Raw genomic sequence first — 22,657 nt, forward strand, 5'->3', positions numbered from 1 at the left:
AAGGCCTGGTATTGGCCTCCGTAAAAAGATCTCTTACAGAAATTATGTCCACACCTCAGTCCCTTGGACAAGATACAGAGGACTAGAAGGAAGGCTGCCTCGCAGTGGCAACTAGACCTATCTGGATTGGGAACCATCTGGGACATTTCTTACCTTACCAACCGCTCCTAGGGCAACCAACGTAATGTTCTGACTACATCACCCAGGCCGTTTGGAACTCCTCAGGAGACGTCACTGAATGAGACCAATTTGGACCAACGGCTTGGCATGATGGTGGTCTTTCTGGATCTCGACCATGACTGATGAAAAACGATGGAGACTTTGGACCTGAACAATGGGAACTTTGGAAACTGCCTGCCACCCTTGCATCAACTGCAGGTATGGCATGGCAAGTTCTCTGGCACAAAGAATTCTAGGTCTCATTACTGGCTGAAATAATAATTCCTTTCATGTCCAAGCTTGCTTTTATTATAGTGTTAGGACAACTGCGCTTTCACTTTGTTTTAAAAAGTGTAACTTGTTGGGGCTGGAGCAATAGCACAGCGGGTAGGGCATTTGCCTTGCACGCAGCCGACCTAGGTTCGATTCCCAGCATCCCATATGGTCCACCGAGCACCGCCAGGAGTAATTCCTGAGTGCATGAACAAGGAGTAACTCTTGTGCATCTCTGGGAGTGACCCAAAAAGGAAAAAAAAAAAGCGTAACTTGTTGTCCATGTTCTTTGTGTACCTGTTTGATTGCTTCTATACCCTTTTATGAGACTTGGGATTCTATTATGATTATGAAGGCATGCATACATATTTGCCTCCCAGTACAACTGAATAGGTGCTGGGAAGAATCCCCCGCCACCAGATGATTTTCAAGATGGTGAGAAAGCTGTCATATAGAACCCACAGATTCTTCTGTTGGGTTATTGCAGCTGTGATAGGACTTATTGCCACTACTACCATAGCTGCTGTCGCTGGGATAGCCCATATTGCTGTCAGACGTGTGCAGTACTGGACTCAAGCTTCCCATATGTTATGGAATCAATAAGTTCATACAGATGAGGAGTTAGAACTACAACGGGCTGAACGATGGTTAGGGGATCAATTGGCTGCTGTGCAGTGGCAGATAATGCTGCACTGTGACCGAAATTGCAAAGGTAAAGGCAGAAAACATGACAGAAGGGTGGGATCAAATTAAATATTATTTGCAAGAAATCGCCACTGAAATTTCTTTAGATGTCCATAGCCTTCAACGGGTTAAAGGAGCATTTGTCACTCCATTACCAGATTCCACCTTTGACGGCTTTGCAGAAAGAATATCTGCTGCCTTGGTCGGGATGGACCCCCCTGTAGCTGGATGCAAAGCATTACTCATGTGGTTGGTGGAAGTCTGACTATGCTATTATTGGTCATTATTGTAACAGGTGTTGGTTATTGTTGTGTTAAACATTCATTTGATCAAAGTCTTGCCATTGTGCATCACTTAGCCACGACACAAAATAAAAGAGGAGGAGCTGTTGGGAGACAGCCTTAGCCCCTCGAGATGGTACTGAGCTGCGGGCTGAGCTCAGGTCTGGGATCTGACTGCAGAATCGCCCTCACCGTGATGCATTATGGTAGTTAACAAGCTAGCTAGTAAGTGACGGTATGTGATTGATGATGAAGAAGGAAATGTGTTGTGTGACTTACAGTAATAGGATAATTGCCTTTGTTATCAGTAGGAAATTGTTTTTGTGATCAGGCAAAGTATATAACCACTGATGATTTGGAATAAAGATGCTGCATGCTGGACATCCAGTGTGTTCATCTGCCTCTATCCTGGTCACACTGCATTGTCCCAGGTCTTGCGTCCTCTTGAGACATGATATAACTGTTTCAAATTTTTTTTTTAAAAAGGGCCTTAGAAACTGGAGCGATAGCACAGAGGGTAGGGCATTTGCCTTGCACTCGGCTAACCTGGGTTCGATTCCCAGCATCCCATATGGTCCCCCAAGCACCTCCAGGAGTAATTCCTGATTGTATGAGTCAGGAGTAACCCCTGTGCATTGCTGGGTGTGACCAAAAAGAAAAAAAAAATGTTTTTAAAAAGGGCCTCCCCCTCTGATTCAAGAATATTTCCCCCTTCTCTCCCCCACCCTGCCCTTTTTTCTTCTGTTGTGACATTGATGGGAGGTTGCGTGCCTGGCTGTGGGGCCTGTACACACCTGGGTGGGGTGCACAGGAGTCTGTGCACTTTGTGGTGGCCCTGGGGATCCCATAAACAAAGCCGCAGCATCTCACACAAAATACGGGCAGAGCAAGGGATCGAACTCATAGCCTGACGCTTGCACACAGGTGCTCTGCCACGCAGCTTTCCCCGGGCTCTCCAAGAAAGCACTTTTAAACTCTTAAGGCTCCAAGCTTGGGAAGCACTCAGTGTTTGCCAAGTAACGTGTTCCCTTTGACTGGTTCCAAACGTTCAGGGACTGTCCCTTAATAAAGGCCTGGAGCACGACAGAGGGTGAGACAGAAGCTGACTAGCTACCCCGGCACAAATCCTGTCCAGGGATATTACTTAAGGCCCCAGAGAGGCGACCAATCACTCAGCCCTGAAAGCTCCAGAAGTTCTTAAAGGTGACCAACTACATTCCTTATTCTCAATCTTCCACCAGGAAGTAGTCAGATAAAAGGAAGGGAAGGGACTGGAACAATAGTACAGCAGGAAGGTCATTTGCCTTGCACTTGGTTGACCTGGGTTTGATCCCCAGCATCCCATATGGTCCCCCTCCAAGCACCACCAGGAGTAATCCCTGAGTGAAGAGTCAGGAGTAAGCCCTGAGTGCTGCCGGATGTGACACCAAAACAAAAACAAAAACAAACGAAAAATTAAAAGTGACAGGAGGGAATAGAGCTGGAAAGACAGCACAGCGCACAGCAAACCCAGGTTCAATCCCCGGCATCCCATACGGTCCCCCGAGCCCCACCAGGAGTGATTCCTGAGCGCAGAGCCCGCAATAGCCAAAAAACAAGGAGGGGTTAAGGCAGGGGTCTGACACCTAAGGTTCCCAAGGTGGCCTGCGAGAGCAATGCGGTGAGCCCAGATGCCTGGGCTCTCATGGTGTGGCCGCATGTGGCCTGCTCATGTGGCCAATCTCCCCTTCTGGCAGGATTCCAATCCTCCCTCACCCCCATCTCTACGAGTGAAAGTGCCCGGCAGATCCTACGTCCCTCCCCTGTGAACACATCAAGGAAGCGTGCTGTGGAGACCCCAGCGGATGGGAACTACCCAGTCACTGAGGCCCTGGCACCCCAGTGTGAGATATCTACTGGGGGAGTCACTGGGAGATGCAGTTCCTCGCAATGGCAGAATCCCACCTAACCCAACCACCGCCCCTTCTTCGTCTCCCCAACATTCGGACTGCGTGATCTCAGGAAGACCTCAGGAGGAGCCCCGGTGACCTGGGTCTGCCCAACTCCTCACCTGCGCCCCTGCCACCAACACGGGTTAGTCTGGGCCGGTCACAGGACAACAGCTAGACGATTGCCATCACAATGAACTAAAGCCAAGAGAACTGATCAGCACAATCAAGAAACTTTCTGGATGTGAAAGAAATTTCAAGGGAAAGGTGCTCCTAAATTTTCCCCAAAGTGCACCTGAGAGGAAGCAGACCTGGACCTGAGCTGGTGACCCTAAGGAACCAACAGGAGAGGCCCCGAGGACGGGAGGGAAAGCCATGCGGGGACCTGGATGCAGCCACACCTGAAGCTGGTCCAAGCTCGCCCAGTTATGCAGCCCATAACAGGGCTCCTTTCTGGGTAAGCAGAATCAAATCACCGTGGGTTTCCCGTCACTCACAGCTGAAGGCATCCTATCTGAAAGATCGGGCTGAGGATATTTCCCTTTGCTTGAAGTTCCGGCTACCTACAAATGATAACTTTTTAACCTGACACCAAAGGCACAGCCCCCACAGTCACTCTTCCACCCTTCGAATCTTCAGTGCTCCTTCACACGCCCTATTTCCAACAAGACGGGTGGTCAGAGCACAATGTTATCTGGTACCGACTGGAAAGCAGTCGGGCCGGCCCTGCTGTCCCTGTGTAACTAAACAAACACTGCTTAGCTACAAGGAAAGGACGTTCACTACAAGTCCCTTCCGCCTCTGATACAAATCGCACGCCATGAGAATCAAAGCACTCAGGGATTGGCAAACATTCAAAGGTAGGGGAAAAAAAATCAGATCGATGACTCTTGCTTCCACGGGGGAACTGAATATAACTTTCCATGTGTCAAAATAATACACGAAGTCACAAGGAGGAAACATCAACATTTATAACATTAAAAATATGCTTTTAGGGGCTGGAGAGGTAGCACAGCGGGTAGGGTGTTTGCCTTGCATGCGGCTGACCTGGGTTCGATTCCCAGATCCCATATGATCCCCTGAGCACCACCAGGAGTAATTCCTGAGTGCATGAGCCAGGAGTAACCCCTGTGCATCGCCAGGTGTGACGCAAAAAGCAAAAAATAAATAAATAAATAAAACCACTAGAAATATGTTTTTAAGCATCTTTGTATCCAATCAAGAATCTGGAGGCCCAAACATATTAAATAAAAAAATGAAAAGACAAACAGCAAAAGACTAACATCCTTAAATATTAAAAACTTCATATGAGTCTGTAATTAAAACAAGACTCCGACAAACAGAAAGATACACACTATCCCTCATCAGAGAGGAAATTAAATGGCCGATAAACTAAATATTTGACCACTCTAATAATTAGAAAAGGAAATTAAAACAATTAACCAGCTAATAAAACTCTCAAAAAAGGTGGAATGAGAAATGATACTGCTGCTTTTGTTTCACTGACAATTCCTTTCTAGAATATGCACTTTGTTACTTGGCACCAGAAATACAAGCCAGGTGTCATTTGTGTGCTAATAAGGTTGTCTTAGCGTGGACAGGAATCATAGTACAGTGGGCAGGGTGTTTGCGTCACACACAGCCACTCAGGTTCGATCCCCGGCATCCCATATGATCTCCTGTGCACCACCCAGAGTAATTCCTGAGTGCAGAGTCAGGAGTAACCCTTGAGCATCACCAGGTATGATTCCCCCCACCCCAATATAAAAAAAAAAAAGACTGTCATGGCATTCTTGTAACAGATATTATGATTTGCACGTGAGGGTGGTGTTTTTTTTGGGGGGGGTGGAGTTTATTGTGGGTTTCTGGACTATATCTGGGGGATGCTCAGGGGCTAGTCCTGGCTCTGTGCTCAGGAGTTATCATGGCAGTGCTCAGAAGAACATAAATGATGCCAGGATTGAACCAGGGCTGCATCTTACCTCTTGTATCACCTCTCTAGCCCTGAGTAAGGTTATTCAAGTGTTTCCATTCTTGTTTTCCTTTGAATTGCATTGTGTGTGTGTGTGTGTGTGTGTGTGCACGCATGCACACACGTCCTGATGGGACCCAGTACCTCACACCTGCAAGGCAAGTGCTCTACCACTTAGCCACTTCCCGCCCTCTTTGCTTTTCCTTCGGAAGAGAGAACAGAGCAGGGGCTAACACTGGGGCTGTTTCAGAGCCAAGATCAGGCTGGAGAAAGCAGCTGGCGACAAGGACTCAGAGTCCCTCTTAAATCTGCACACCCTTCGCCCCAATGACGTTCCTCCCAGGAGCCTAGGCGAAGGGAGTCCTCAGAGGCTGCTCCAGGTTTATGGACAGGGGTCAGCACAGCGACAGCACAGGCACGGCCCTAGCAAGGCCCCACACAGGCCGCTCCACCTTTGGGCTCAGGAACCTGCTGACGAGAACATGGTCAAATCAGAAAAGGGTCATTCAACTGAAAAATCCTTGAGAAAGTCAGAGTAGGAGAAAGAAGAAAAGTTCCTGCCATAAAGGCGGGGAGTGAGGGAGTGGGGAGGGAACGAGGGGGTGGCGGGAGGGACATTGGGGACATTGGGAGTAGGAAATGTGCACTGGTGGAGGGATGGGCGTTGGAACATTGTATGACTGAAATCCAACCATGAAAAACTTTGTACTGTGTATCCCACTGCGAGTCAATGAGAGAAAGGAAGAGAGAGAGAGAGAGAGAGAGAGAGAGAGAGAGAGAGAGAGAGAGAAAGAAAGAAAGCCAGCCAGCCTTGAAATTCAATGTTTTGGGCAATTGCAAAGCACAATTTAGAGGGCATTAAGATGATTTTTTTTTGTGCTTTATTAGAATTCTTCTTGATAAAACCACACACTGTTCTCTTGGGCGGGGGGGAGGCTGGTGGGACAAAAACCAAGGGAGGGACTGAAATGACCGTAGAGCAGGTAAGGCACATGCCCTACACACAGCAGATTCAATCTCTGGCATCCCATATGGTCCCCCCCAAGCCTCCAGGAGTGACTCCTGAGTGCAGAGCCAGGAGTAAGCCTTGAGTGTGTGTGTGGATGTGTGGAGTGTGTGTGGATGTGGATGAGAAGATGGGAGGGAGGGAAGTGGGGGGAGGGAGGGAGAGAAAGTCAGCGGGAATCCTGCCCAGCAAGACCACCATGCCAAACGTTCTGCTCCCCGTCCCAGCCCTCGACGCACCAAAAGCAACTCCAGGGTTTACCCCCCACACATGTGCAGTGTGTGGGCACCTTCCGATCTCCACCTTAGGGAGGAGAAAAATGAAGAGGAGATGAGACAAAGAGCCCCAAGCCCCACTCTTTGTTAGTAATATACAATCTTATATTCCTGAAGCCGCATTGAGGCAGATTTTACACCATTTGGTTTTTCCCTAACTTGGCCAAAGACTCAACTTCTATTTATATCCCATAATATCTCCTGTGATTAGTCACAAATAGTTCAAATATTCCATGAATTATTTCATAATTCCTTCTAAAAGTTTGTGTGTACATAGAGAAGCAAAAAATATTTTGATTTTGTTGTTTTCTTGTGTGTGGGGGGGGGGGGGGTTGTTTGGGGCCATACCTGGTGATGCTCCAGGTTTACTCCTGACTCTGCTCAGGGATCACTCTTGGTGATACTCGGATGCCAGAGAGTGAACCCTGATCACTCGCATCAAGGCAAACACCCAACTGCTGTAAGATCTCTCTGGCCCCTAGTTGCCTTCAGCCACACCCAGTGGTGCTCAGTGATCAAACCTAGGCCTCCTGCAAACAAAGCTTGCACTTTGGCTTTGTTGTTGTTGTTGTTGTTGTTTTACTGAAGTAACATATAACATCATGTTTTGGGTGTACATACTTAATATATCAACATCTGTGTATATTACAATATGCTTGTCACCAAAAAGTCTAGCGTCAGTCATGACCTTACAGTAGAACCCTTTAACCTCATTTACCATTATCTTTTTTTTAAAAAATGGGGCCACACCCAGTGGTGCGAGAGGACCAGAGCCACATGGTGTCAGTCACTCAACCTATTCCTTGAGTTATCTCCCTGCCAACCAACCAGTTCACTCAACAGCATACACAAACACCAAAATACATTTTTTGTTGTTGTTGTTGTTTGCAATGCCAAGTTTCATGAACTACATCCCCGGCCCCTGAAAAATATCTCCAAGTATTAGAACTTGTTTCTAAGATAAAGCGGTGTTCACAATTCCCCGACTGTTTCCACTGCAAGGGAGCTCAAGCTTCTATACTCAAAGGTTACGCCTTAAAATGTCTTCTCGGTAAGTTTCAAATTCATCCAGCCAGGCAGGAACAGTTGGTTCGAAGAAGCCCGTCTGAAAGTGTGAATTTCTCTGAATGGGATGGATGCATGAAGCGAACAATTTTACCTTCCTGCAAATTTCACAGTTTTTGTGTTTAGAATATTGCTTTGTGTGGGCACTTGATCTGATTTTATCCACTTAAAATGCTCCCTGCTAATATTTCCATTAAGGCAGAAGGAGCTGAGAGGGGGTTGGGAGCATGAGGGAGACAGCCCTTAGGAAGCGAGTGAGACCGGGGGAGGACAGCTTCCGACAGGACACGAGCCACATCACAGGCAGTGAGGGAGGCCTGCCTGCCGCGGGTCCCAACGCCACTGAGAGTTCACCCCTCCCCTTCAGGGGTGACAATTCAAAAGTCACCTTCGTTGTGTCTATTCATCTCAACCAGAGGCTTTCACGATCCTGTGCATTTAGACACTCTGCATCACCTCCAAGAAAAATCAATCCATGACGAGCAGACTTACTCATCTGAATCATGAACAATGCACATGACATTTCAACGACTCCCACCCCGAGTTAAAATTATATCTCCATTACTCTGTAAGTAATAGCTGTAATTCTGACTGCTCCTGAGGAAAACCACCATGCTTCCCAAAGTGCCAAAAATACAAAGGCACGCAGCTGCAGCCCAAATCAAATTGTTACAGAAATAACTGAATGATGCACTAATATTAAGTAACAATAAAGACAGATTTAAATTTAACCACTCAAAATTTTAAAAGTGTTCTTGCTTCAAGGGGAAAAAAAAAATTTCTTGGAAAAAGAAAATGGAGATCAAAGACTTCCGTCATTAAAATGTCTTCATCCCAGTAAGGAGGAAGGAGAAAAGGAATAAATGTCAATGCATCCCATCCGATCTGAATCAGATACTTCCTTCTCTCAGTCACCTTCACAAGTAGCCTGGGAGGCAAACACTAATGCCCCCAATTTGCAGATGAACAAATAAAGTTAGGTAAAGTAACAGGCTGGTCCCAGCAGGTAGAGGCCAGAACAGTATTTCATATTCAGTGGGTACTTCAAAAATATTCATTCTCTTCTTTTCTTGATTTATGCACTTTTATTTATCAATTACTATATCATTATTTATTTAATGATTCTTGATTAATTAAAAACTTTTGATTTATTTGTAACTTTCCCTAGACTGGTAGTTATTGGCAACCAGGGGAACCTTTCCCAGCTCTTTTAGGAGTTTGTTGGGATCAACATTCTTATACTAAGGTGAAGGCGCCGGAGAAGTGGTACCATTGGTGCTAAGCCAGGACATTAGGATGAGCCTCTGGGTGCCGCCCTGCAAGCAGGAAGCAGAACTGAAGCCCCACTTTCACATTAAGGGGGCAAGCTAAAACTTGTGAGTCCAATGACCTGGAGGGGTACAGCATGCTCTCATACACCGGCCTGGTCATATATTATCTTGGCAGTACAAGGCAGCAGTTTCCCCCTCTCTTACACATCCTTAATATCTGAGTTGACCTTCAAGTATCAGTATAAGTCTTCTCTTTGCCCTATGTGCAACCAACTACAAGAGAGCCTACGTGTCCAGCTCCATATCTTCCTCTGATGTTTTTGGTTTTTATTTTTATTTATTGATTGGTTAAGTTTTGGGTCACACCCAGCGATGCACAGAGATTACTCCTGACTCTGCACTCAGGAATTACTCCTGGCAGTGTTCGAGGGACCATATGGGATGCTGGGAATTGAATCCGGGTCGGCCCCGGGCAAGGCAACCGTCCTACCTACTTACTGTGCTACTGCTCCAGACCCCTCTGACGATTTTTTACCATAACAACATAGCTTTGACAAGACAAAGTATGCCCTGATGGTCCTTTGATGAATGCTTATCCTATAACTGTTTGTACTCTCGTTAGTTAGTGAGTTTTACTCTGTGATGAAGTCATTAGGATGTAACTGATAAAAATAGAATAAAAGGAGGCCTCTGGCAGCCACTCTTCACCTCCAGCCAGATTAGCCTTGGCCCTCCATGCTCTGTACATTCCTCTCACATGTCTTGTCTCTGTGCCTCCGACCAACTGATCGAAAGAATATTCATGCAACGTGGTACAGCAGGTTCCGGTGCTCGCCGAGCACATGGCTGACTCTGGTTCAATTCTCCACCAGGTCTGGCCCCTTAGCACAGAACCAGGGAGGAAGCCCTGAGCATTGCCAAGTGTTGCCCCCACCAAAAATAAAAAAAATAATAATAATAGCAACAATACGTGGTAGCCAGAGTGACCTCCAAAGACATCCACATGTTAATCCCTGGAAGCTGCCACCATGCACCCCGACCTGGCCAGGAGAATGGACAAGAACGTCAGCTTAGGAGTGGACTTCGAAATAAGGAGCTTCCCACAGCAGGTGAAGGAACAAAGGCAAGGGCCAAGACTTGGACTGAGACTCTGACCACAGGAGTAGGGTGACTAGGACTGAGGAGGGGACGGGAGGGGACCCTGGGTGGTGAGGGTGGACATGGTGTAGTGATATTGAACCCCTCCATCTCTCCTCCATCTGGGCTTGGCCTGTGGGTCATTCACACAGGAGACTGCCTGTGCTGCCCTCTGGGACCCTGGACAGCGTCACCCAGGCCCACGGGTCAGAAAACCCTCACTTAGAATTTACCAAGCCACTCAGCAGAATAAATTCAAACCAAACCCACGGAAGGCCCGGCCTGTGATGAACATTATAGAAGACAGTATAGACTCAGTTCTACGGTACACACACACACACACACACACACACACACACACACACGTAAAGAGGGAGAGAGAGGGAAGGGAGAGAAAAGAGGGCAAGAGAGAAAGAAAGTGGGGGAGAGAGAGAGTGAGAGAGAGAGAGAGAGAGAGAGAGAGAGAGAAAGTGTGTGTGTGTGTGTGTGTGTGTGTGTGTGTGTGTGTGTGGGCAAAAGATTCTCTCTCTTGGGGCTGGAGCAATAGCATAACAGGTAGGGCATTTGCCTTGCACATGGCCAACCCGGGTTTGATTCCCAGCATCCCATATGGTCCCTTGAGTACCGCCAAGAGTAACCCCTGTGCATCGCCAGGTGTGACCCAAAAAGCCAAAAAAAAAAAAATCTCTCTTCCTTGCCTCTGGCATGGAAGACCAAGCCCTGGACTTACAGGAGTGTAAGAAAGTATGTGTGTCTGTGTGTCTGTGTGTCTCTGTGCGTGTGCACATGCGAGTATGCACATGTGTGCACATGTGTGGGCATGTGTGCATGTGTGTGCGTGCATGTAAGTGTGCATGTGTAGGTGCATCCTATCCCGGCAGGCAGAGCAAGTCGAGCCCCACTGAGGATCCCAGAGCCGTAATGCCTCCAGGGCTGCTCACCAGCCTTTATTTTTAGCCCTTGTAATTTCTCTGGTTTCTCAGGGCCCAGCTATGCATTCAAAAGAACATTCTTGGTTATTTTTTTTCTTTCTGTCTTTGCTGGCGTATGAGCAACCTGTATGAAACAGATTTTAGACTATGTCATCTACCAGGCTGATGGGAGCCAAGAGCCGAAAGATCCGAATCTAGGGCAGCATTCTCCAACCTTTGACTTTACACCTACAGGCAGGGGCAGGAGTAGGCGGGTGAGGGGGTGGAAATACAAGAAACACTTCACAAACCAACTGATGGCTGAGACAGAAACAAAAATGATGCAGACAATGTTTTATGTATTAAGTCCAATGTCATAAAATTACAATTTTTAGCAAGTGCAAAATCAACGAATTGCTGCATTTGCAGGGCTAGGGGGGATTTGGAGCTGACCACCAGGAAATTTCCACACCCACAACCAGTCCACAGCCCACAGGCTGAAGAACAGGGTTCGAGGGCCTCTCTGGGGTTCCAGCACCTGGAAAGGTTTAGTGGGTCCTAAATCCACCTGTACAGATTCCCAGGGACTGGCTCCAAACCTGATGGGACAGCATTTCCACCTTGGCAGCTTGGAGTCCTGATTTCTTTGGGGGAAGGGGGCATCCCCAGCTTTGCTCAAGGCTTACTCCTGGCTCTGTACTCAGGAATTATTCCTGGCAGTGCTTAGTGAACCATATGGGGTACCAGAGATTGAACCTCACCCACTGCACTATCGCTCGGACCCCTTGAAGTCCCCATTTTAAAATATATTCCCCAGCAATTCTGAAATGTTATTAAGAAATGAAGGAGACAGCTCAAAGGGCCTCATGCTGGGTGTCATCCTGATGGTCCCCAAAACAGGAAGGCTCCCCAAAATAAATTAGGGCCAAGAATATAGCTCAAGTATTAGAGTATTTTGCTATGTGAGGCTCTGGGTTTCATCCTCAGCATGAGCGTGCACACACACACACACACACACACACACCAACAAAACACTATAGTGCTATCAAGTTTGAGATTTTACATACATTAAAAAAAAATTCTCACTTGATCATTGTATAATTGAAACCCAAGCACAAAAATGTATAAGTCTACAACTGTACCTTATGATGTTTCACTAATAAAAATTTTTTAAAAAATTCTCGTTGGTGGGTATACTGGGGAGAGGTGTCGTGTTGGAATTAGGTGCATGGGAACCCACCATGAGCAATATCATAAATCAAAGAACCACAATCAATTTTTTAAAATTCTACTTACCTTCGGAGGTTGTCCACAAAATGAACATTTACTCTTTTATTTTACACTTGATTTCACTTCACTTCCTATTTATGGTACCCACAACACTCTGGGGGAAAGAGGAAACCTCCAGATTTCCACCCACCACTCTTTGCGAGGGGACCACCTGGTTATCTCCACCTCAGTACGGAAAAACTCAGCGCTCAGAAGCGAAGGCCAAGAGAACAACAAGCCATATTCCACACAAACTTCTTTATCTTATGTGAGAATTTGAGGGATGGGGAGGAAGGGGTAGGCTGGGGGGCTGCCTTTCTCCAGCGCTAAGCTGGCTCTTTGCTCAGGAGTGACCCCTGATAGTCTTGTGGGGACCGTACGCAGTTCAGGGCAACAAAGGGGAACTGTGGGGTATAAGTAAGGCAAGTGTATCAACCCTGTACTCTTTCTCCAGCCTCTCATGGCAAGGGGTTTTGGTTTTGGTTTGTTGTTTGTTTCTGTCTGTTTGGGGCTCACACCCCAAAACAGGGCTCAGGGCTTACTTCTGGCGCTGCACTCAGAGATCACTCCTGACAGGCTTGGAGGACCATGTGCGGGACTAGAGATCAAACCCAGGTTGGCTAACGTGCAGAGCAAGGACCCTACCCACCGTCTTATCCCTCCGCCCTATGTGCACATCTAATCAAGAACCCAGATCAGGGAGCTCAGGCTCTGGAAGGCGAATGGAGGCCTACAAGGACACAGCACGCAGCAGAGGGGATGGAGGAGCCCCCTGAAGCTAGTTGCAAACCTACAGGAGGGTGAGTAGAGGTGTGCCAGGGTGCAAACACACCTGATTTTCTCAAGACAGAGTCCACGGCTTTCTCCAGAACCTCAAAGCGTCCCTGGCTCCATCCTTCAACATTCCAGCTTCATCCCATCTCTGGATATTAACAGACACTCATCAGGCATTCTAAATACCTATACATATACACATACTGGTAAGAGAATTTTCCAGTGATTAGTTTTTGAAACTCCATTTTGAGGTATTACCTCAAACCCATCCCCTCTTTTTTTTTTAAGGGTTCCATGCCCAACGTGCTTTGAGAAATGATTCATAGTCACCACCTGCTTCTTGGAGCATCTGCTGGAGGGAGAGCAGGGGGTGTTGAAGTGATGCTCAGGTTCTGGACCACTGCCAGAGGTTCTCGGCCACCTGGGCAGGTGGTTCAATGTGATGCTCCAATGATCAGAGCAGGACGGGGCACTGCTGGAGCCGTGCAGTTCCTGGACCCCCTGGGCCACCCACGCAGTCCAGGAGTACAAGGGGGTTCCAGGAATATACCCAGAGATGCTCGAGGAACCGAACAGTGCTGAAAACCAAACTGAGGCTGGGAGTTTGCAAGGCGGGTGCACTGTCTTACGGGCCCTGAGCCAAACCTTTTGAAGGCTTTCAATCACTGCCTCTGACAAGCCCTGGGAATGCAGCTTTGTTTTCCTGTGTCTGCATCCTCTTTCTACCACATCTCTCAGACAGTGCAGAACCTGAATCTGGAGACACACACATCACCCCACCTCTCCCAACCCCCCCTCCATCCCCCCCGCAGTGGTTTTTTTTTTTTTAATGAATCACTGTGAGACACAGTTAGACTTACAAACTTTCGTGCTTGCATTTCAGTCATACAATGATCGAGTACCCATCCCTCCACCAGTGCCCATTCTCCACCCTCCACCAGTGCCCATTCTCCACCTCCAATGTTCCCAGTATCCCTCCTACCACTCCCCCATCCCCACCTCACCCCACCCCTGCTTCTGTGGTAAGCGGATTCCCTTTTACTCTCTCTCTCCTTTAGGGTGTTGTGGTCTGCAATGCAGGTATGAAGTGGCCATCATGTTCGGTCTATAGTCTACTTTCGGCACACATCTCCCATCCTGAGCAGGTCCTCCAAGCGTCCTTTACTTTGTGGTCCCTTCTGTATCTGAGCTGCCCTTTTGCCCAGCATGTGAGGCCGGCTTCCAAGCCATGGAGCAATCCTCCTGGTCCTTATCTCTACTATCCTTGGGTGTTAGTCTCCCATTTTGTTCCAGTGCAGTTTTTGACCATCTCCCAGGGGCTGAGCACATGACCAACATGCAAGAGGTCCCCAGGGTCCCAGCAGCACCACAATCAGCCCCCAGGAGACAGTCAGGCCAAGCATCCCAGGTACTAGCCCCTGGGACCCCCCCCCAAAGAAAATTAATAAAATAAAATATACATGCATGGGTTATCTCCGACTACTGCCCATTCCGAGAGAAGGACCTCCATGTGAGGCTGGTTCTATACCAGCCTCGCCTCTTGGGGAAAACATACTCCCTGTATCCAGATACGGTCTCTAAGTCTTTTGGGAGTAGGGAGTGCCACACCCAGCGTGCTCAGGGGCAACTCCCAGGGGCTTCCTCCTGGTGAGGCTAAAGGGACCTGCAGAATGAACCCCGAACTCCACATGCAAAGCATGCACTGCCGCCTTCTGGTCCTCTGATCGAGTGTTAAATACTCAACCGGGGACTCTGGCCAAATCCTCAAGGCCCCATAAAAACTCTTCACACTGGGCTAGAGCGACAGTACAGTGGGGAGGGCGTTTGCGCTGCACGCAGCTAACCCAGATTTGATCCCTGCAACTAACCCATATTTGATCCCCCGCATCCAATATGGTCCCCCTAGCACTGTCAGGAGTAATTCCTGAGCCAGGAGTTAACTCCTGAGCATCGCTGGGTGTGGCCTAAAAAGCCCTAAACAAACCAACCAACCAACCAACCAAAAACAAACAAACAAAAAAAATCCTCTTCACACTGATTCCCATGCATCTGTTCCAGGTTTCAAAAGGGGGGGGGGAGGGGGGCAGCCCCTGGGGGAGGGCACACAGACAAGGATGCAGGCACAGGCTGGGAAGGGCTTGGGGTCCCAGAGAAAGGAACAGGCAGGACCAGACCTCCAGCAAGTATAAGACACAGCCTGAGGGCACAGTCAGAAGTAACACCTGATGTAGCCCCTGGCATTAAAACCACACATGGAGGACTGTCCCATCAAGTCAAGACAAAGTCTCCCAGCCATGGCACAAAGGATAAGTAGGACAGGCGTATTTGCTGGGGGGTGCGGAGGGGGGGCGGCATCCTAAGGACTGGCAGTCCAAGGCTTTAACATTCTCCCTGGCTTCTACCCTGAGGCGGAACAGCACCTGCTCCCCAAGCTGTGGCAAGCAGAAATGTCCTCATCCCACCTCACCGCCCTGGGAATGAAGAGGGTGACACTGTCCTCTCCACCCTCTCGCCCTGGGAATGAAGAGGGTGACATTGTCCTCTCCACCACCCTCTCGCCCACCCCCCCCCCCCCACCCCCAGCCTGAAAACCAGGAGAGGCTCTTCAGGAGCATTTATAATGTATCAATTTGCTTCTTTCTTTGCAACAAATTTGCAACTGACAAGTTAGAGGTTAGTAACCTGGGAACCTGCAAACCGGGTTGAAAAATAAACCTAATCTTCAGTACATTTCAAATTGATGTAAAAATCAAAAGCTTAAAAAAAACTTTTTAAAAGTAAGTTTTAAAAAACAGGAGGGGTGACAGATAAGAGGAAACAAAGATTCACCTCTTCCCAAAGCAGGGTGGGGGTGGGTTCCTTCTACAAGGAAGATTGACTGCATTAGGGAAAGGAATCAGCTGAGACCCCTCCTGGGCTCTGCCGGAAATCGCCACTGGACTCGTTCCTCTCCCTGCTGCAGAACTGTCACGATCCCTCTCCTGTCTCCCTACTTAGGCAACCGAGTCCTCCTGCCAGCAAAGGTGACAAGCTCTGGGGTGAGCTGGGTCAGCTCAGCCCGGCCGTCTGGGAATCAACAGCCTCAAGCCGCTGCTACTTAATAAATGCTGTGGGAGTGAAGAGAAACTGGGCACAGACCCACCACACCCCGCAGCCCTAAGGAGGAGGACGACGGGCAGGGGTGTGTTAAGGGATGGTGAAGCCACAGACAGGGCAAGAGAGGAAAGTCTGATGGGCGTCCCTGAGTTCTCAGGGCTGAGACGGGTACCACAGGAGTCTTTGCTGCCGCAGAGAACTGGGATGAGGCGTCTGGTCCACAGAGCGATGAAGCGTGAAAAGACTTAACCATTAATGGGTGCAGTGGCTGCCCAGAGCTTAGGTAGCTTGTTCAAGGTCGCAGGGCTAGTTGCTGGCACTGTCCACAACACAAGAGGCCCGAGGCCCGAGAGAGAGAGAGAGAGAGAGAGAGAGAGAGAGAGAGAGAGAGAGAGAACTGGAGAGCCCGCTTCCATCCGTGACTAAACCTGAGCCTAAAAGAGGCATTCAGCAACTAAGAATAACAGCTACTCTCCACCGGGCGGCTGCTGGCTGCCAAGCCCACACAGAAACCCTCCCCTGATGCCCACATTACGCTCAGGAAAGAAAGAGGGCAGAGAGGAGAGGCATTTGCTAAAGGTCACGGAGCTCATAAACCTCAAAATCTCCCTCTTGCAAATTCCCGGAGAATACTACACCCCAAGAATCGGAGGCTGAACTCGGCAGCTCAGCCCTTGGCCGGCTCTTCGGCAAGGCAGCACCTAAACAAATACACTCCTTGGGGACGATGCGTCCAGCCCCGGCACCCCTGATCATAGATGAGAGAAGGAAGTCCTGGACAGTCCAGATTCAAATGGCAAAACCTGTCCGTTAAGAAATAATTTTTGGCCAGCACATGCTGCCCAAGCCCATGTGGCTGAGCACATGTGTCGCCCGCAACTCCCCTCTTGAGAGGTGGACTTTCATGCTTTCATATCTAATGCTGGGGTATGTGTAGGGGCTCTCTCCACCTTTGGAGAAGCCCGTGTTCTCTCTCTCTCTCTCTCTCTCTCTCTCTCTCTCTCTCTCTCTCTCTCTCTCTTTTTTGCTTTTTGGGTCACACCTGGCAATGCTCAGGGGTTACTCCTGGCTCATGCACTCAGGACTTAGTCCTGGCGGTGCTCGGGGGACCATATGGGATGCTGGGAATCGAACGCGGGTGAGCCGCGTGCAAGGCAAATGCCCTACCCGCTGTGCTACCACTCCAGTCCCTCCATGTTCTCTCTTGAGCACATTACTCTCTTTCACTTTCTCTCCCTTCTTTTCCTTCCTAAAAGCCTCCAGATAAAATCTGTTTTCACTTAAAAAAAATTTTTTTTCTAATGTTTTAAAGGCTGGGGCTGGAGAGATAGTACAGTGGGTAGAGGACTTGCCTGGCACACAGCTGGCCTGGGTTTGTTTTCCAGCATCCCATGTGGTCCCACAAGCCCACCAGGAGCAATCCTGGTGCATAAAGCCAGGAGTCAGCCCTGAGCACCGGTGGGTGTGGCCCAAACAAAGAAAAAAGGCAAAACTGTGTTGGCAGTTTCTTAAAAACTAGACAACTGCCATTCAATCAAGCACGGGCATGGTCCTTAGAGAGATGAAAGTTTATGATCACGCACAACCCGACACACACGTCTTTTATAGGCTGATTCATAACAGTCCCAAACTGGGAAGAACCCAGAGGTCTTCCAATGAGTGAGCAATGGTTAAACATTCAATGCTTCACCACAGGACCAGAGAGAAAGTACACAGGGTAGGGCGCTTGCCGTGCACATGGCTAACCTGGGGCCAATCCCCAACACCCTCATATTGTCCCCCAAGCTCCACCAGGAGTGACCCCTGAGCACAGAGCCAGGAATAAGCGCTGAGTACTTTTGTGTGTGGCCCAAATAACAAGAAACAGAAACTAAAATGTTTTTTCACCATGGCTGGAAAAAAAGGCAATCTGGGGTACATCTACACTAGGAAAGACTATATAATAATTAGAAAAACAACAATATTTTACTACTGTCACTGTCACTGTCTTCCTGTTGTTTATTGATTTGCTCAAGCGGGCCCAGTAACGTCTCCATTGTGACACTTGTTACTGTGTTTTGGCATATTGAATACCCACGGGTAGCTTGCCAGGCTTTGCCATGAGGGCAATATACTTTCGGTAGCTTGCGGGGCTCTGTTGATACAATATGCAACTAAGATGACTTTCCAGGGACTTATGCTTGGTGAAAAGAAAAAAAAAATTCCAGGAGATATGGCTCAATGGGCAGAAGTGTATGCTTTAAATGCAGAAGGACCCTCAGGTCCCACATGAGAGAACCCTCAGCACCGTCAGAAATGAGTCAATTTGCCTCTGGGAACCCCTCAGTAGAGCCCTCCAACAAAAATGAAACAAAATTTAAAGTGCTGCCTCCAAAATGTTACATGCTGCACCACTCCATCTACAGATCACATTTGACTGATAAGTTTTAGAAGCAGAGACCTGATCATGCTTCATGAGAGGAGGAATTGTAGGCGTGGTTACAGACAATGGGAGAGATTGTGCAGAGAACAATTCTGGATTCACACAAACCCCTGTGTGATGCTGGATCCACAAAGCATTAAAACCAAACACACACACACACACACACACACACACACACACACACACACACAAACTCACAAGGCCTGAAAATAAGATCTGTTTGTGGAAGCGATGTCCACATACTTGCTGAGATTCTGTTTCACTGTTCTACAAAATGTTATCATTAGAAACCAGGGTCAAGGATATGCCCAATGCCCTGAGCTCATTCTCACCGTGGCACACAAATATCCAATTACCTCCATTTGAAATCTCAATCATAAAAAAGTCCTGCATGCCCAAAGGCTGGGCTTAGCTCACTTTCTCACATTTCTCTCCTCCAAGCTCCTCTGTCTCCAAAGACAGGCTACTCACCACCAAACCCACACACAGCCACTCATGGAATCCAGATTAAAAATTAAACAGAGCAAAGGAAAACTAAGTAAAGAAACCCCGTTTCATAGTAGCCTGTCTTGCCAGTCACCTTTGAGTTCCTTCACAAAACCATCCCTGTGGGTGACCAATAGTCCTCTTGCTCGCTATTGTTTGAACCGACTTCTGGACAAAGGATGGAAAATAAGATCCAACAAAACGCTTTCTCCAACCAAATATCTTTTCCCGTTATCCCTGCGCCCTTTCTCCACCTCTCCACTCCACACAGACACACACACACCACCACCACCATCACCCACCCACCCACCCTCCCACACACACACACACACACACACACACACACACACACACACACACACACACACAGGAAGAGAAAAATCTATAAAAATTGCTGTTGACGTCCCTGCCTGAAAGCAGCAGCCCGGGTATTCCCCGGCCCCTCTCGCCCAGCTCCCGTGTGCTCAGCGGCTACTCCCAGGACACTCAGGAAACCCCGAGAGAGAGAGAGGGTCTGGGGTTGACCTGAGGTCCAGGTGTGACCTTGACCCGGCGCCCTAAACCTGATCTACGGGGATTCCGTAGCACCTCCCTGAAAGCAGAGGGGGAATTCAGGGGCAGACAGTCAACCGCGCGCCCAGCGCTCGAATTTCACTAGATCTCTCGGGGTTTCCGGAGCAAAACTGGTTGTTTTGTCATCACCTGGCCGCAAAGTTGTCGCTGCCCGCTGCTCGGTGACAGCGACAGATCAACTCCGAGCATCCCCAACCTGGAAACCCTTTCCGATTGCAACCACGGCAAGTCCCACTCGGGGGAGGAAAAAAAAGAAAAAAGGTGAACGGGTGAGGCTGCAGCTCCCGCTGACACCGCGGGGCGCGGGGATCCAGGGTGACCCGCCGCCTGCCCGGCTCTGCAATTGTTGCTTGTTTGTTAGCGACACCTGCCCGGGCCGAGCGCTGCCCCCGGAGTCCCGTTCCAGGCCAGCGGGACAGTCCCGACTCGGAAACTTCGGGGCGCGTCTCTCCGCGCGTGCTCGACCCGCGCGGCGCAGGGGGTCCCGGAGGGGCCGGGTCGGGGTGGGAGGTGGAGGGTGGAGCGGGACTCACCCTCCGTGCTCCTCTTCGCCTCCCGGTAGCGCTCCCACAGGTAGCGTTTCATGTCCGCGGCGGCGCCCGGCGCGGTGCACAGGCGGCGCGCAGGGTCCGCGCGCGGCCGCCCCCGGCACGCGGTCCCGCCGGCCCCGCGCAGGGCGGCCAGCGCTCTCGCCCCGGCCCCACGGGCCGCCGCCGCCGCCGCCGCAGTCGCCATGCTCGCGGCCGCGCAGCTGCCACTGGCGGCGCGGGGGCACGAGCGCTCTGCCCGGTCTGCGGGCGTCTCCCTGCGTCACGACACGTGGCGCGCGACCCGCCCCTTCGGCCGCCGCGGGGCGGGGCCTGCGCGGGGCGGGGCGGGGCGGGGCCTGCGCAGGGCGGGGCCAGGGCCTGCCGGGCGGGGCGGGGCCTAGTCTTGCTAGGCGAAGCGGTTCAGCCCTGACGGGCGGGGCGGAGCCTAATCCGGCCGGGAAGGGAGGGGCCTAGTCCTTATGGGCGGGGCCTGGTTCTGACACGAAGGGAGAGGCCTAGTTTTCCAGGAGGGGCGGGGCCCAGTCCTGCCGGGAGTGCCTGGCCCTCTGGAAGGGGCGGGGCCTAATCCTGCTGGGGAGGAGCGAATTTAACCCTGCCAGGAAGGGCGGGGTCTAGTCCTGCCGCGCGGGGCGGGGCCTAATCCTGCCAGGAGGAGAGCATTTAGCCCTGCCGGGAGGGGCGGGGCCTAAAGCTGCCGGTGGGGCGGGGTCTAGTTTTGCCGAGAGAGGCGGGGCCTAATCCTACCAGACAGAGCTAGTTTAGCCCAGCCCTGAGGGGGTGGAGCCTAGCCTGCAGGGGGCGGGGCCTAGTCCTGTCGGGGAAGCGAGGCAGGTCAGGGTCTGAGCAATTGGGGGGTCAAAGTGCTGAGCCCACTGCTGTATCTTTCGGGTTTTTGTTTTAACCTTTTTTTTTTTTTTTGCTTTTTGGGTCACACCTGGTGGTGCACAGGGGTTTCTCCTGGTTCTGCGCTTAGGAATTACTCCTGGTGGTGCTCAGGGGACTATATGGGATGCTGGGAATAGAACCCGGTCGGCCATGTGAAAGGCGAACGCCCTACCCGCTGTGCCATTGCTCCAGCCCCCTTGTTTTAACCATTTTTGTTGAGGCACCCGGACTTCCAATGCTATTAATTATACTTTTATGTATACATCATTCCAACACCACACCCATCACTGAAGAGCCTGCCTCCCTCCCTCCACCACGGTCCCATGAGCTCCTCCCAGCCACAACCCCTTCCTTGTACCCTCGGTGCTAAAGACAGAATCTTCAGTTCCCTCCTTGGGACGCGCAGTCCCTCCTTGAGCGAGAGGCGCGCAAACTCGGGCTTAGCAAGGGGAAGTGGAGGCCTTGGGTCATGAGACCTGACCCTAAACTGACCGTCAAATCCTCAATTTCCTCCCGCCACCTGTGGCTCGTCCCCGAACTCCTGCGACACTGACCACGTGCCTCTGACTATGGGTCACCCGAGAGGTGTCCTCTTTAAATGCTGATGGCTTCTGCAGTCTGACCCAGTCTGGGATCGCAGGGGCGGGCCTGGATCCTCACCTTGAATGCTTCCATTCGTGCTGGTGATGGGACGGCACCATACAGGCACTTCCTACCCCACAGCCTGCAAAACCAGTGCCCTTCGGAAGAAAGGGACCCGCCACCAGACTCCTCCCTTGTGGGCTCACCTCTGCCCTGAGTCATTGGTCGCTCCTGCAGAAAGGCTGATTGTTGCACACCCAGTAAGACTGAGAATGTCTGAACTGCATAGTCACCATTGCCCAGGCAGCTGGACGGAGAACAGCCGGTGACTCTCATGCTGGGGTCTCTGTCCAGCATGGGAAACCGGGACGCCCCATGGAAAACAAGTAGGTAGAGCTCTACAGAAGACATTAGTCTCCCGGGAAGTTGTGGAGCTAGAAGATAAAGAGATGCTTAATGGGAAAAGGAGGCCTCCTGGGTGAGTGGCAGGTAACCATTCATTTATTGGTGTGCATATGATCATGAACATCCTCAACAACCCCCAGAAGTGGGTGTCATAATCTCTCCCATTTCCAAAATAATGAAACAAAGTGAAATAACTGTCCTGAAGTCAACCCACTGTGCCCATTCTTCCATCCAATATAATAGATATTGAACATTTAAATGAGTGAACATTTAAATGGTTGATAAGGGGAAAGGTAATAAAGGAAAAGGGTATGGGGAAAGATAGCCAACAGGTAATTCTTAAGAGTTAGTGAACCAGGCCAGAGAGATAGCACAGCAGGTAAGATACTTTTGCTTATGGTGGACCCTGATTCAATCCTCAGCACCCCATATGGTCCTCCGGGCACTGCCAGGAGTGATTCCTGAGTGCAGAGCCAGAAGTAATTCCTGAGCATGGTCAGATTTGACAAAAAAAAAAAAAAAAAAAAAAAACGGGGGGGGGGCGGGGGTCGATGTGGAGAAGAGGCCAGAGAGATATTACAAGGGTAAGACAAGCACCCTCTCCACCCCCACATACCACATATGATCCCCAGAGCCCCTCCAGGAGTGAATC

General features: G+C 49.9%; 1 protein-coding gene across 1 annotated transcript in view; it reads right to left on the reverse strand.

The window, feature by feature from the left end:
- NT5DC3 (5'-nucleotidase domain containing 3) overlaps nucleotides 1-20,332 on the reverse strand; it is a 61,057-nt gene extending 40,725 nt beyond the window's left edge. The window contains exon 1 of the mRNA XM_056115709.1: nucleotides 20,116-20,332. Within this exon, the coding sequence (XP_055971684.1) occupies nucleotides 20,116-20,317 (202 nt within the window). The 5' untranslated portion in view covers nucleotides 20,318-20,332. The remainder of the gene's footprint in view (nucleotides 1-20,115) is intronic.
- Nucleotides 20,333-22,657: the final 2,325 nt, after the last annotated feature.

This window comes from Sorex fumeus, unplaced genomic scaffold (assembly GCF_029834395.1).
Source record: "Sorex fumeus unplaced genomic scaffold, SorFum_2.1 ptg000003l, whole genome shotgun sequence".
NCBI classification, from domain to species: domain Eukaryota; kingdom Metazoa; phylum Chordata; class Mammalia; order Eulipotyphla; family Soricidae; genus Sorex; species Sorex fumeus.